We start from the raw sequence: 14,054 nt of genomic DNA, 5'->3' as shown, positions 1-14,054 counted from the left end.
ACCTGGAAATGTTCTGATTATAGTAACGCTCAAGAAATTTAATGTGCTACGTTTGTATGGACATGTAGATTTTCAACAAGGATATGGTAAATTACTTTTTCATAAAGTTTATGATAAATGGTTTAGACTATCCCACAAATTGAACTCACGTGAAGTATCAAAGCCTTCCATTTTCAGCACTGTGACTGTTTCATTACAGTTTCACATACAGGGTCGACGCTGGTATCAGAAGGAGTTCTTTCATGAAATGGCCTTTAACCTCACCACTTACGGACAGACTCCAGAGGTGTGTCTTGATTTGCGCCCAGGCACCAATTACACTGTGAATATTTCCATGGCAGCTTTGGATCTTTCTGTGCTAGTTTCCATGACAACTCCAATTATCGGTACGTCCTACTTTTTTTTTTTTTTTAACAAGATGACCACTTGAGTGTGAGTGCATAGCCTAAATGGCAATATTGACAACTGACTTGAACTTAATGTCTCAGTGTGGATTGTTGAAAAACTCCTACCTTGTGCCCAAAAATTGTAATCTAATTGTTACAGATTTCATGCTGTTTCTTGTTGAGTCAGCAAATCCCAAAGCACTGGGACAATGGCTGTCATGTGTTTTTAAATGTTATTTCAGCATCACAGGGTAACTGGAGAGGAAGGATGGGCCAGTGATTGGGATGCTAGCCTGGAACTCTGGAGATCTAGTTCAATCCCCTGCTGTGCCAAAGACTTCCTGTATGACCTTGGGCAAGTCACTTAGTCTCTGTGTGCCTCACTCCACCATCTGTACCACGAGGATAATGGCACTGCCCTACCTCACAGGGGTTGAAAGATTGTGAGGTACTCAGATACTATGGTAATGAGGGCCCTATGAGTACCACAGACTGATATTGCTACCGATGGTGATATTAAAAGGTATTCCAGCAAAAAGGCACTGTTGGCAGAGGAGGAGAAAGAGCATGTTATGCTTCGTGTTTTAATTGTAATTTGCTTCCAGAATTTTTTTTCCATCAAGAAAACTGCACTAATAAAAATCTGCAGCCTTTGAGCTTATTTTGATTCCAGTTAAACTGGTTTAAATTAGGACATTTTTGTACCATTCCTATGCTGAAAAGCTTCTGGGTTAGATTAAAAAAAACAACACCACAGTGAAACACTAGTTTTGGTGTTGGCAGCAGACAGGTGGGACAGATGAAACCTAGCAAGTGCTTTGAATTCTGTAGCTATGTTCGGCCACTAGGTGCAGCTGTTTATCTGCTGGATACCCAATGAAGAACTAGGGAGCTGTTTATCTGATATTCTCCAAGTCATGAATACTTCAGTACTTTTTTAATAGCTTTTAGCTATTAAGACGTCATAGAAGGGGGAAAAAATCTCTTCCTTGTGTGCGAAAGTTATTGTGTAGGGCACATAGTGTTCTGGATCACTTTAGTGATGAACAGCAATTATTGGATGATTTTTGCTTGAAAATCACCTAGTTGTCATTCAAAAGTTGTGAATTGTTGTATCTGTTCATGTGTTTTGTTAGAACAAAGCATGTCCCGGAATTTGATTGATTGAGATGCTTTTGAATATCCACAGTTATAACCTGTAGGCATTACACTTTACATTGTCATCCTGTAAGAGTTCACAAGCTATGCAAGAGCAGTTCATTACTTGTTCAGACGACCTGTACAGAATACTTTCTAGCAGGTGCTGCATGAAGTGGTGTTGATGATTTGGCACCTGGCATGTTTCTCTTTGAGCTGAGTTAGTACTGAATAAACACACCAGCATAGTCCTGGGTGAGGTATCTGTAGAGCCCTCCGTGAATACTAATTTATATCCTTGGATGCAGATATATATTTATATCCACACAGGGCTGTAGGTATTTGGTGGAGAGGCATAAAAATTTGGTCATGTCTGCTTATCAAGTAAGATCTCATTAAAAGGCCAATTTTACTTTTTTATAAGAGTAATGGGGTTTGAATCACTTTTGATTTAGCTCCCACATTTAAATTTTATAAAATTACACAAAATTATACATTGCATATTAGGATTAATAAAACTTTCCATTATTTTTTTTTTTTAAATTCCAAGAAAAACAGTGTTTGGTATGGATTTCAGCTTTCTCCAGCAGTGTTTGCAACCCAAATGTTGCAACATTGTGCTTGTTAATGACTGCTAGTAAGTGAAACTGACCAGTCTGTTTTGTAATCCCGGGGAGTGAAATGCAAAAAGAAAACCAAGACAATTAATGATGAAAACTAAATTAGATTTTTAACATTCTTTCCATGTTAATAATTTTAGCTGCTGTAGTACCAGTGAAGAAGCATTTAAAGTAACTCGTCTAACAATGTCCGTTTAACTTCTGTGCCATGTCTCTGAAATTATATTCTTCCTACCTAAATCCCTCTTGCGGTTTATTTAGGATATAGTATTCTTTACTTCCTGTCTTGCACAGCTGTGAGCTGCTGAATCAGGCCTGGTCTACACTACGGGGCAGGGATTGATCCAGGTTATGCAACTTCAGCTACGTGAATAACGTAGCTGAAGTCGATGTACTTAGATCTACTTACTGTGGTGTGTTGACAGAAGATGCTCTCCCGTCAATTTCCCTTGCGCTTTTCGCTGAGGCGGAGTAGTGGAGTTGACGCTAGAGTGATCGGCGGTCAATTTAGCGCGTCTATACTAGACACAATAAATCGACCCCTGCTGGATCAATCGCTGCCTGTCGATCCGGACGGTAGTGTAGACAAGCCCTCAGATGGCTGTACTTTTGTGGTAGTGGAGTTATCCTAATTTGTATGCCAGTTTAAGCTTGTTAAAGTGCTTTGTGGCCCTTTGGGATCAAAAGTCCTATGTAAATGTAAGATACCTCAGAAGATCTAATGTTGTAAGGAAGTTGAAAGACTGAAACAAATGTTTTACTGTGGATGTACTGTAACTGGCCTAACCTTTGTTATCGGGTGATGTAGCTGCTGGTGGTTTCATGCTGATTTCTTTGGGGGAAGCATAAGGAGGTATGGCCCTCAGTTTACCCACAGTTAACAAATGTTCCTAGTGAGTCATGGATTTACGTTTTAGAACATAGGATCACATCTTTAGCTGGTGGAAATTCCCATACCTCATTAACTTCAATAGAGCTACTCCAGTTTACTGCAGTTGAGGACCAGGCCCATAGATTCTGTAATGCTAGAGGCCCTCTTATAGAGACACATCATTGCGTGGTGACCATATTCCTCTATGGAGGAAATTAATAAGGTTGGAGAGTGTATTTAGTGTCAACATGTGCCGTACAGTTACATGTTAGTGAAAGGTTGTCTTGTGCTAAGAGAGAAAAAAGAGAGAGAATCTACAGCGTTGATAAATGTCTGTCAGGAAACCTACCTTGGCTTCAGATATCCTGAATGAGATGATTCATTATGCCCATAATGGGATGTGTAGGCAGCCTGGCAAGCAGATTCCTTTTAAAATAAGTCTGTGATGAGCATGTTGTTGTTCTCGTCTCCTGGCCATAAAGATTCTCTATTGAGTGCTTCATAGAGCACTGAAATTCTGTTCCTTTCATATTCCCAGCAGTATCCTTCTTAGGCTGCCTGTTCTGCCCTCCCGGCTTGCATAAGAGTTTTTACCATGTGCTCACGTGAGATGGGAGCTCGGGTCATGAAAACTGGTTGGGCAGTCATTGCCCAATCGCTGTTAAAAGACTGGTGATGTGAGCTTTCTGTGTTTCGGCAGGAAGGACAGTTTGTGTCTGTTTCTCCTGCTCCCTTCCATCACATCCCCTCCAAAAAAAAAAAAAGGCTGTTAAGGTTGTACTGTCTCTGATTCATTATTTCTCTATTGGGGTTACTGATTGTGTGTCGTCTCAAGTGTGCTTTTCCCTTTTATAGATCATTCGTGAAGAAGATATCCTAGGTAAAACATTGTCACTGACTATTTCTGAATTTAAGAAATATCTTTTTATAACACTCACTGCCATTTGAAAAATGGCTAGGAAGAATTAAAGAAATACTGGTCTTAAATGAATAAGCCACAGCAAGGATATGTGTCATAGAATCATACATGGTTATGGTTGGAAGAGACCTCAGGAGGTCATCTAGTTCCACCACCTGCTCAAAGCAGGACCAATCCCCAACTAAATCATCCCAGCCAGGGCTTTATCAAGCCGGGCCTTAAAAACCTCTAAGAATGAAGATTCCGCCACCTCCCTAGGTAACCCATTCCAGTGCTTCATAGAATCATAGAATATCAGGGTTGGAAGGGACCTCAGGAGGTCATCTAGTCCAACCCCCTGCTCAAAGCAGGACCAATTCCCAACTAAATCATCCCAGCCAGGGCTTTGTCAAGCCTGACCTTAAAAACCTCCTAGTGAAATAGTTTTTCCTAATATCCAACCAAGACCTCCCCCATTGCAACTTGAGACCACTGCTCCTTGTTCTGTTATCTGCCATCACTGAGAACAGCCTAGCTCCATCCTCTTTGGAATCCCCCTTCAGGTAGTTGAAGGCTGCTATCAAATCCCACCTCACTCTTCTCTTCTGCAGACTAAATAATCCCAGTCCCCTCAGCCTCTCCTCATAAGTCATGTGCCCTGGCCCCGTGATCATTGTCGTTGCCCTCCACTGGACTCCCTTCAGTTTGTCCACATCCTTTCTGTAGTGGGGGCCCCAAAACTGGACACAATACTCCAGATGTGGCCTCACCAGTGGAAAATAGAAGGGAATAATCACTTCCCTCAATCTGCTGGCAGTGCTCCTACTAATGCAGCCCAATATGTCATTAGCCTTCTTGGCACAAGGGCATACTGCTGACTCATATCCAGCTTCTCATCCACTAATCCCCAGTTCCTTTTCTGCAGAACTGCTGCTTAGCCAGTTGGTCCCCAGCCTGTAGCAGTGCATGGGATTCTTCCATCACTAAGGACTCTGCACTTGTCCTTGTTGAACCTCATTAGATTTATTTTGGCTCAATCCTCCAATTTGTCTAGATCACTCTGGACCCTATCCCTACCCTCCAGTGTATCTACCTTTCCCCCTAGCTTAGTGTCATCCGCGAACTTACTGAGGATGCAGTCCATCGCATCATCCAGATCATTAATGAAGATGTTGAACAAAACTGAGCCCAGGACCGACCCCTGAGGCACTCCACTTGATACCGGCTGCCAACTAGTCATGGAGCCGTTGATCACTACCCTTTGAGCCCGACAATCTAGCATGCTTTCTATTCACCTTATAGTCCATTCATCCTGTCCATACTTTTTTAACTTGCTAGCAAGAATACTGTGGGAGACTGTATCAAAAGCTATGCTAAAGTCAAGGTAAATCACATCCATTGCTTTGCCCGTATCCACAGAGCCAGTTATCTCATCATAGAAGGCAATCAGGCTGGTCAGGCATGACTTGCCCTTGGTGAATCCATGCTGACTGTTCCCGATCACCTTCCTCTCCTCCAAGTGCTTCAAAATGGATTCCTTGAGGACCTGCTCTATGATTTTTTCAGGGACTGAGGTGAGTCTGACCAGTCTGTAGTTCCCCAGATTCTCCTTCTTCCCTTTTTAAAAGATGGTCACTATATTTGCCTTTTTCCAATCATCCGGCAGCTCCCCCAATCACCATGAGTTTTCAGAGATAATGGTTAATGGCTCTGAAATCACATTAGCCAACTCAGCACCCTCAGATGCATTGCATCTGGCCCCGTGGACTTGTGCATGTCCAGCTTTTCTAAATAGTCCTTAACCTGTTCTTTCACCACTGAGGACTGCTCACCTCCTCTCCATACTGTGTTGCCCAGTGCAGCAGTTTGGGAGCTGACCTTCTCTGTGAAGACGGAAGCAAAAAAAGCATTGAGTACTTCAGCTTTTTCTGCATCATCCGTCACTAGGTTGCCTCCCCCGTTCAGTAAGGGTCCCACACTTTCCCTGACCACCTTCTTGTTGCTAACATACCTATAGAAATCCTTCTTGTTACCTTTCACATCCCTTGCTAGTTGCAACTCCAGTTGTGCTTTCGCCTTCCTGATTATACCCCTGCATTCTCGAGCAATATTTTTTTACTCCTCTCTAGTCATCTGTCCAAGTTTCCACTTCTTGTAAGCTTCCTTTTTGTGTTAAACTCACCAAAGATTTCTCTGTTAAGCCAAGCTGGTCACCTGCCATATTTACTATTCTTTCTGCACATCAGGATGGTTTATTCCTGCACCCTCAATAAGGCTTCTTTAAAATACAGCCACCTCTCCTGGACTACTTTCCCTCTCATATTAGCGTCCCAGGGGATCCTGCCCATCAATTCCCTGAGGGAGTCAAAGTCTGCTTTTCCGAAGTCCAGGGTCTGTATTCCGCTGCTCTCCTTCCTTCCTTGTGTCAGGATCCTGAACTTGACCATCTCATGGTCACTGCTGCCCAGGTTGCCACCCACTTCTACTCCTCACAATTCTTCCATATTTGTGAGCAGCAGGTCAAGAGGAGCACAGCCCCTAGTAGGTTCCTCCAGCACTTGCTCCAGGAAATTGTCCCCAACAATCTCAAAAAACGTCCTGGATTGTCTGTGCGCAGTGTTGGTGGGAGTTCGTGTTGAGTGAATAGATGCCTTCTTCTGATAAAGAGGGTGCAAACTGCCCTGTAAAAACATTATTAATCTGAACATACAACAGTTTCCTGCCATTTAGAAAAGTCCATTTTAAAATGCCGAGGCAATAAACATCTATGTCTGTGAGCCTCTTGAAAAAGCATAAGGAAGGGAGAGAAGATACTTGGAAATCAGTATATTTTGTAACATTCTCCATATCAGACTGATTAAAAAATGTTCTGTACCTGCAGAATAGCTACACTTAAAAGTCATGGCCAGAATTTTCAAAAACACTTAGTGATTTTGAGCGTGTCCGTTTTTGGGTGCTCAACTTGATACACGTTAAAGAGACCTGATTTTCAGGTGCACTTCTTGAAAATCAACCACCACTAGTCTCAATAGGGCAACCAGTATCACTAGTTACTTTTTGAAATCTCGGCGCATGATCTCGCTTAATGTTGTTTATTTTTTCTAATGTGCCACAGCTGTACAGGTATGTAAAGAATTAACATGGTCCCTGTCCTGCAGAGGCTACAGAGTAAGTACTGTGCAAATAATAAAAAAAGAAGGCAGATGCACTTTGGAACAGAAGCTTAAGAGCTACAGTATGGTTTTTGCAACAACAATAGCACAAGGATGGTGAAATGAGGGGGAGGTTGCCCTTGAAATATTAGCAGAATGCGATGCAAAACAAGTGTGTTTGAGAAGAGATTTGAGAGGCAGAGATGGGAAACATTTGGAGACAGTAATTAAGAAGGCAGTCCCAACATACAGTAGGAGGAGTGTGAAAGAAGGTGTGAAAATGAATGTGTTCGTTGTTTGTTCCACTCTCATTGTGCTGCAGCCATCACATTATCTCCCAGGCTTTGTGCTGTATAAGCTTCAGTTTTATAATTTGTTTTTTAAAATTGTTTTTCTCAGATAACATTTATTTTCTTGTAACATCCTAAGAACGTCTTTATAAATACATCTTTCTTGTAAAGTTGGGGTAAACAGCAGGCATATCAACAGAGAGCAGCCAGTGTTAATTTTTAAGGAGCACCATCAAGGTTTTTAGACCTGAAAGCCAGACCTTCTGGCTGTATTTTGACTTGCAGGCTCCATGTCTGCTCCACTGTTTTGGCTTCAGAGAGTAGGATTTTTTGCATAATTGAGTACTCTGTCTGTTCATTAAAGAGGAACAAGCAGGCAGAGTGCAGGGATAATATGACATGTATGTGTGCTTCTGTCAACATGAAGAAACCCAGCACCTCTAGCTGGTCACCCAAGAACAGTGGTGAGATGTTAGTCCACCTGCAGCCCTTGTTTGGGGGGAAGGAAATGATAGATTCTTCAGAAAGAGACCACTTTAAAAGAGGAAATTTTAACCCTTAGGCCACTAGCTAACCACCAGTTGTTTAACACTTTGGAGACTGGCCAGTTTCCTAAGGTTTAGAATGAACCGCTCTGTGTTGGAACACAGTGCTTGTTAGGAAGATCCCTGGTCACAGGGAAGTGGAGTTATTGTGTCTGAGTTACTAAAGGGGAACATTTAACTTCCCCTCCAATGAAAACATGCATATTGGGTTCTGTAACCTCTTCCAGTATTTTCTTCCCACACATATCCTCTTTAAAAAAAAGAAAAAGAAAAATAGAAAATTGCCGTGAGTCAGGGTATGTTCCTACTTTACACTCTGCTTATTGTTACTTGCTACTGGTATTTGTATATACCAGTTACAGGGTTTGGATAAAGATATTGCAGGAGCTTTTGAGTTCTCAGACCTCTCAGATGCCCTTCTGGCACACAAATATAGTGACCCCTCACTCTTCTTCTTAAAAATTATTTACATCAGAAATGAATAATCATGAAACTGAAGGTCTAGAAAGAGGTATTTGCCCTAAAGGAATGAATTCCACAGCATTATGTTTCCTCCATGAATAGTTTTGCGGTGCCCCTCTCATTTCTGGGTTTTTCTCACATATTTGCATCCCGAAATGGAACCTTAGAAAAAAAAAAAAAAGCATTGTACCATTGTGTGTGCAAGTAGAAATAGAGTCAGCTAATACCACACCCCCCTCTCATGGTTGGGGGATCTTTAATTTATTTTTCTTTTTTCAAATGTTAAAAATTTCTGCCTTCCACTGAGGGAGGAAACATGTAGATTTACTGTGGATATTCCCTGCTATTTGTGCTATCATGACAGACCCCCAGGGGGTGATGAGTTACAACGTATACCTCTTAGAAAAGAATTACAGAGAAATGATTTTCTGTTTCAGTGAAGCAGGCAGGGGCATTGATGACAACCAGTAATATAAATGTATGTGTTTTTATGTGACAGGGATTTAGTCTCCAATCCTGCAAACCTGTGATATATTTAACTTTAAATATGTGAGTAGTCCTATTGAAGCTCACGGGACTGCTTAAATGAATAAAATGTAAGCAAATGCATAAACTGTTGACAGGATCGGTGCCATAAACTAGCCCAATGCTATTGTCTGTGAGAGGTTGTATGTGAAATCCTTCCTCCATATATAAACTTAATCTCCTTCCAGTGTGTTGTGGAGTCTCTACAGGTCTCTGTTTTGGCCATTTCTCCTTCTGCATCCTGTCTCTGGGCAGTCACATTGACAAATACGACTCCAGCTGTCATCGTTATGCTGATAACTTGTAGATTTACTTCTGCACGCCTGATCTGTCTCCTCCTGGCCAAACCAAAATTTCAGTTTAGTTTTCTGACATCTCCCCATAGACCAACCTTCCTCTTAAACACAACCTGGCCAAAACAGAACTCCTAATCATCCCCCACAGTCCTCCAGGATACCACCACATCCTCCCTTTTGCCCAGGCCCATAGCCTGGGCATTTTCTTTGACTTGGCCCTCTCTAGGTCTCCACTTCCAGGCCACATCTAAATCTTTGCATTTCTTGCTGCATAACATCTCTTAAGATATGGCCTTTCCTCTCTGTCCGCACAACTAAAACTCTCATCCAGGCCCTTATCTTTCATGTCTCAACTGCTCCAATGGTCTCCTCTCTGGCCTTGACAAATTCCATCTTGTTTCAAATTCTGCTGCCAGGAGCATTTTCCTAACTTGTGACATTGATCCCATCTATTCCCTCTTTGCACCTCTCCAGCGTCACCTTCTTGTCCACATCAGACACAAATTACTTGTCTTCACTTTTAAGGCCTCCACAGCCCTACCCCGCCTTACCCAGCCTTTCACACATGGGACCTCTGCATTTGTTCTGCAAATGATTTCCAGTCTTGATTGCCAATTTTAAAATAATTTGCAACAAACCACTGTGTTTTTTCCCCCCCTCACTCGTGGGAGAAGCTCTCCATAAACATTTGCAAAGCCACCCGTTGTTCTCCTTCAAATCCCTATTTAAACTCTTCTCTGTCATGATGCCTACAAATAAATGGTTAGGCAGCTAGTGCTCTGAGGCCACTGCTTTTCATGCTGACCAGTAATGTCTCATTAGTTACTTGTGCTCCCTCATCTGTCTGTCTCTCTCTATCCACCTTTTTCTCTCTTGCCTCACGTGGATAGACTGTAAGCTCTTTGGGCCTGTGTGATAGGTATTGTACAAACATAACAATGGAGTCCTAGCCTCTGGTCTCTACTACAGTACAAATAAGTAATAACAATCAAGTGGAACCAGGCAGTTTAACTTTCACTGAGGGCTTGGCTACACTTACAAATTTGCAGTGCTGCAGCAGGGTGTGAAAACACACCCTCTCCAGCGCTGCAAATTGTGGCGCTGCAAAGCACCAGTGTGGTCAAAGCCACAGCGCTGGGAGCACGGCTCCCAGCGCTGTACGTTATTCCCCACAGGGAGGTGGAGTACGGACAGCGCTGGGAGAGCTCTCTCCCAGCGCTGGCGCTTTGACTACACTTAGCGCTTCAAAGCGCTGCCGCGGCAATGCTTTGAAGCGCTAAGTGTAGCCACAGCCTGATGCAACTGAGTGAAATGCAAAAAGGAAACCAACAGAATATAGTTAATGACACCACTCCCCTCACTCCCGAAAAAAATATTAACATTCCATAAGGTGGTGTTAAAAACACAGATAAGGGTCCTCCCCCATTATATTGTTGTTAAAAATCAATATATTTGTCTTAAGTGACCTGTTAAAGTTCATTTTTTCCTCTCTTCTAGTGGGCTTTTTTAGTCATCTCAGAAGATTCTGTGATAGTGGTTTTCTTCAGGTTAAAAATTCTTTGCCCTTCAGCATAACGTATATGTTGTTATGTATGTTGTTCTTATAGTCTCTCCTCAGAACCAGTGCTATTTAATCAGTACTGCTACATAACCCTCACTTATATCATTAGTACTTATTCCATTTCTTTATTTTAAATGTGAAAATGTAATAAAAGATTTTTATTTGAATCAAAATCCGCAAACAACTGTAAAATCCTTAAAACAATGCGTTTGCAAGAAATGTCAGTTACGCAAATGGCATTATTTCAGCAGAGACTTGTTTTCAGTTATAGCTGGGCCTGAATGAGAACTCTTGATTTGACTTTCCTGAACTTGAGGAAAGATACCATCTGGATGCAAACCCTTGTGGCTCAGTTGCATCACTATGTTTAAAGCATTAGCAGCAACAGAGAATGGCATCTAGAAAAGCAGAGAAACCCAAACAGGACTGCTCTAGTGCAAATGAAAGATTTCTAAAAGGGTGATAAGCCAAATCATAGTATATCAAGGTTGGAAGGGACCTCAGGAGGGCATCTAGTCCAACCCCCTGCTCAAAGCAGGGCCAATCCCCAGACAGATTTTTACCCCAGTTCCCTAAATGGCCCCCTCAGGGATTGAACTCTCACCCCTGGGTTTAGTAGGCCAGTGCTCAAACCACTGAGCTATCCTCCCCCCACATATGTTCATCTTAAATAGAGGCATATTTAAAATGAGGCACAAAGAAAAATATCCTTTTAAATGGAGTCATTATGACTGTAGTATGTATAGTAAAGTAAATTTCAGTGCTGTCCTAGTCACATAGTATTGGTGGAGTGCAGAAGATCAGCTAATCAGAAAGACCTTAAAGATTCCTACTATCAAGATTTGATAGTATAATGAAAGTAACATTGTTCATCACATGTGTAGTGATTAGTCTGTGCAGTCCTAAAGCTTCAGTTGTAAACTGCGTCTGTAAAAAGTCAGAGGCCTCTGAGATTTAAAACAGGGACAAGCAAATTAGGAATCTTAATGTTTTAAAAAAATTGGGCCATTCCTGAGAGAAACATCTGCTTGATAACAAACAGGTGAGTCACATCAATATCATCCAAAAGCTACCAAGTTTGATCTGGGGTTGTGGTGCTCAGAATGGTATGGATGGCAACGCTGGCTTTAGTTTTTTCCATGGCCGAGTTCTACGCACCGGTTTGGGGAAGAAGCTCGCACACAGACCTGATCAACATCCAATTAAATGTGGCTCTGAGACTTGTAAGTGGCACCCTGAAGACTATGCCACTGCCTTAGATTCCAGTCCTCCAAAGTCCTTTCTCCAACCATCTGGTGAGAGATGGCTATGTTGCACGAGTACAAGAAAGTTCTTGCTCATCCAAAGTTCTTTGTTCATCCACCTCACGCTTGCCTTAAGTCCTGCTGGCCATTCTGGGTGGTTGGAGAAGCTCTTCTGTCATTCAGCTTCAACTCAGAAAACCCCTGGTGGATGAAATGGGCAGGCTCTGACATTAACAAGCACCTTGTACGTGGTCGCACCATCAAACAACCTGGTTTCTTGCTCTGCCAAAGACAGTAGATGACCATCAACCATATTAGGACATTACACGGAAGATGTGTGCACCTGATGCACAAATTGAAAATCAAGGATTTACCACAGTGCAAATGCAGAGTCTTCCAAACCATTGAACATGATGTGAACAAGTGCCCCATCTTGTCATTTCCAGGAGGTGTAGCCTCAAGATCGGTGCTGTTTTCCTATTTCACTTGCAATGCTATTACATGTGCTTTCTGCTGTGTTTTGGCTTCCAGCTAACACTGTGACCCAGCTCAAATATTCTTGCCATAAAAATGAAACTCATGGTGAAGTGCCAAATTCCTGGCCTACCCAGCACTGATTCTGAGAGGGGTATTTGGAGCGGGGTTTGGTTGAAGATAGGGATGGATACTGGCACTTTTAGGTTTGTGTCACTGCGAAGTTTGAAGAATGCTGCTTCAAGCTGGTGGCCTGTAATCCTGATAGAATGTTTTTGTTGTAATTTACCTGAAGACCAAGACGGGTAAATGTTAATGGTAAGCCACTGAATTTGGGGCTGCAGCTTTTCACTCTTGATCAGGAATTTTCCCACACAATGGCTGCCCTGCATTAGGTGCTGCCATTGTGTCTGACTTCATGGAGGTGGTCTGAAGGCTTTATTTTTCCCACGGGGATTGTTAAATTTTGATGTTCTGCAGGCCTGATACTTGACTTATTTTTGGCACGCATTAACGTTCTGGCAACATGTATTTTTCTTAATGTCCTGGTAGTCAAATACTGCACATGGAAGAACTTCCTCATAAAGTCCTCCTGTTTTCTGGAGTGAGAATTAAACCAATTTTTAAATTTTGGATTGTTGCTGCTTCACGTCTTATAAGGGCAGTCTGGAGAGACTTAGATGTGCTTAAAGTTTTAACAACTTGTATTTCTGACCAGTTACCCAAAGTGGCAAAGACTCCAAACTTTAAAGGCACTTGTTGCTTGCAGATTTGCAACTCTTCAAGCCACATGCTAGGCCTGGTAGTTACTGGTTAGTGCCCTAAAGCTGTTTTCCCCTTTACACTGCCTGTCTGAAATGTAATACAAAGCTCAAATCGGCTCGACATTTTAGGCCTTGCGCACTTTGGCGAGGATTAAAAAAAAAAAAAAACCCTAATATTTTCTCCAGGCAGAAAATTGAATTAAAGCTTCTCTTGACTGTGCTGGATGTCAAAGGAAGGGAGGGTACAAAATAGGAATCAAAGAAAGCTACTGCAACAGAATTTATTTTCCTACCTTTGAGTTTGCCAGGAGTTGAAGGGGCTCTTGAAAGTTCAGGGAAGTACTTGCTGAAAGTCTCCGATGACAGCTTAAAATATTTGACTGAAGTGTTCAAGGTCTACAAGAAGTAAGGTTCAAATCTCACATATTTGTTTTCTCAGGTTGAGCCTGCTGATATGCAGTTCAATCAAAATTAAAATCATCTCCAATATTTGTTAACCAAAAACGTTGTCTGTACATTTTCAGGTATTTTGTATTCAGATTTGACTCTAAAGCATAGCTCTAGCTTTTAGGGTTAGCATTTTAGTTACTGTGCTGTGTGAGAAAAAGCTTACTACCCTCAGACTTGGATTATTCCTCAAACTTTTATAAAGTACTGATTCTGTTTGCTTTTTAGATCCTCCATTCCCAGAAATAGAGTTTGTTACAGTACAAGGTCCTGCACCAGCACTCAGCCTACGGAAAGCAGAAGATAGAAATGGACCTATCAGGTCTGTGGGTTGGTTTTTTTTACATGCTCTCAACTCTCTCAAAATATATTTTTAAAGTAC

The 14,054-nt window shown here is 42.0% G+C and overlaps 1 protein-coding gene across 7 annotated transcripts in view; it reads left to right on the top strand.

Moving 5' to 3' along the window:
• The window catches only part of SUSD1 (sushi domain containing 1), a 90,174-nt gene that overhangs the window by 61,718 nt on the left and 14,402 nt on the right, over positions 1-14,054 (top strand). For 5 of the 7 annotated variants that reach the window (XR_005600330.1, XM_039544279.1, XM_039544278.1 and 2 more), the window contains 2 exons: positions 200-386; positions 13,901-13,994. Coding sequence is in view for 5 of the 7 variants with exons in the window: in XM_039544279.1 (XP_039400213.1) it covers positions 200-386; positions 13,901-13,994 (281 nt within the window). In the remaining 2 variants the exon portion in view is untranslated. The remainder of the gene's footprint in view (positions 1-199; positions 387-13,900; positions 13,995-14,054) is intronic. The other 2 variants (XR_005600331.1, XM_039544281.1) reach the window with 1 other exon arrangement.

The sequence above is a fragment of the Mauremys reevesii genome, linkage group 6, assembly GCF_016161935.1.
Source record: "Mauremys reevesii isolate NIE-2019 linkage group 6, ASM1616193v1, whole genome shotgun sequence".
Taxonomy (NCBI): Eukaryota; Metazoa; Chordata; order Testudines; family Geoemydidae; genus Mauremys; species Mauremys reevesii.
Note: the sequence above shows the minus strand (reverse complement) of the source record. Positions and strands in the feature narration are given on the sequence as shown.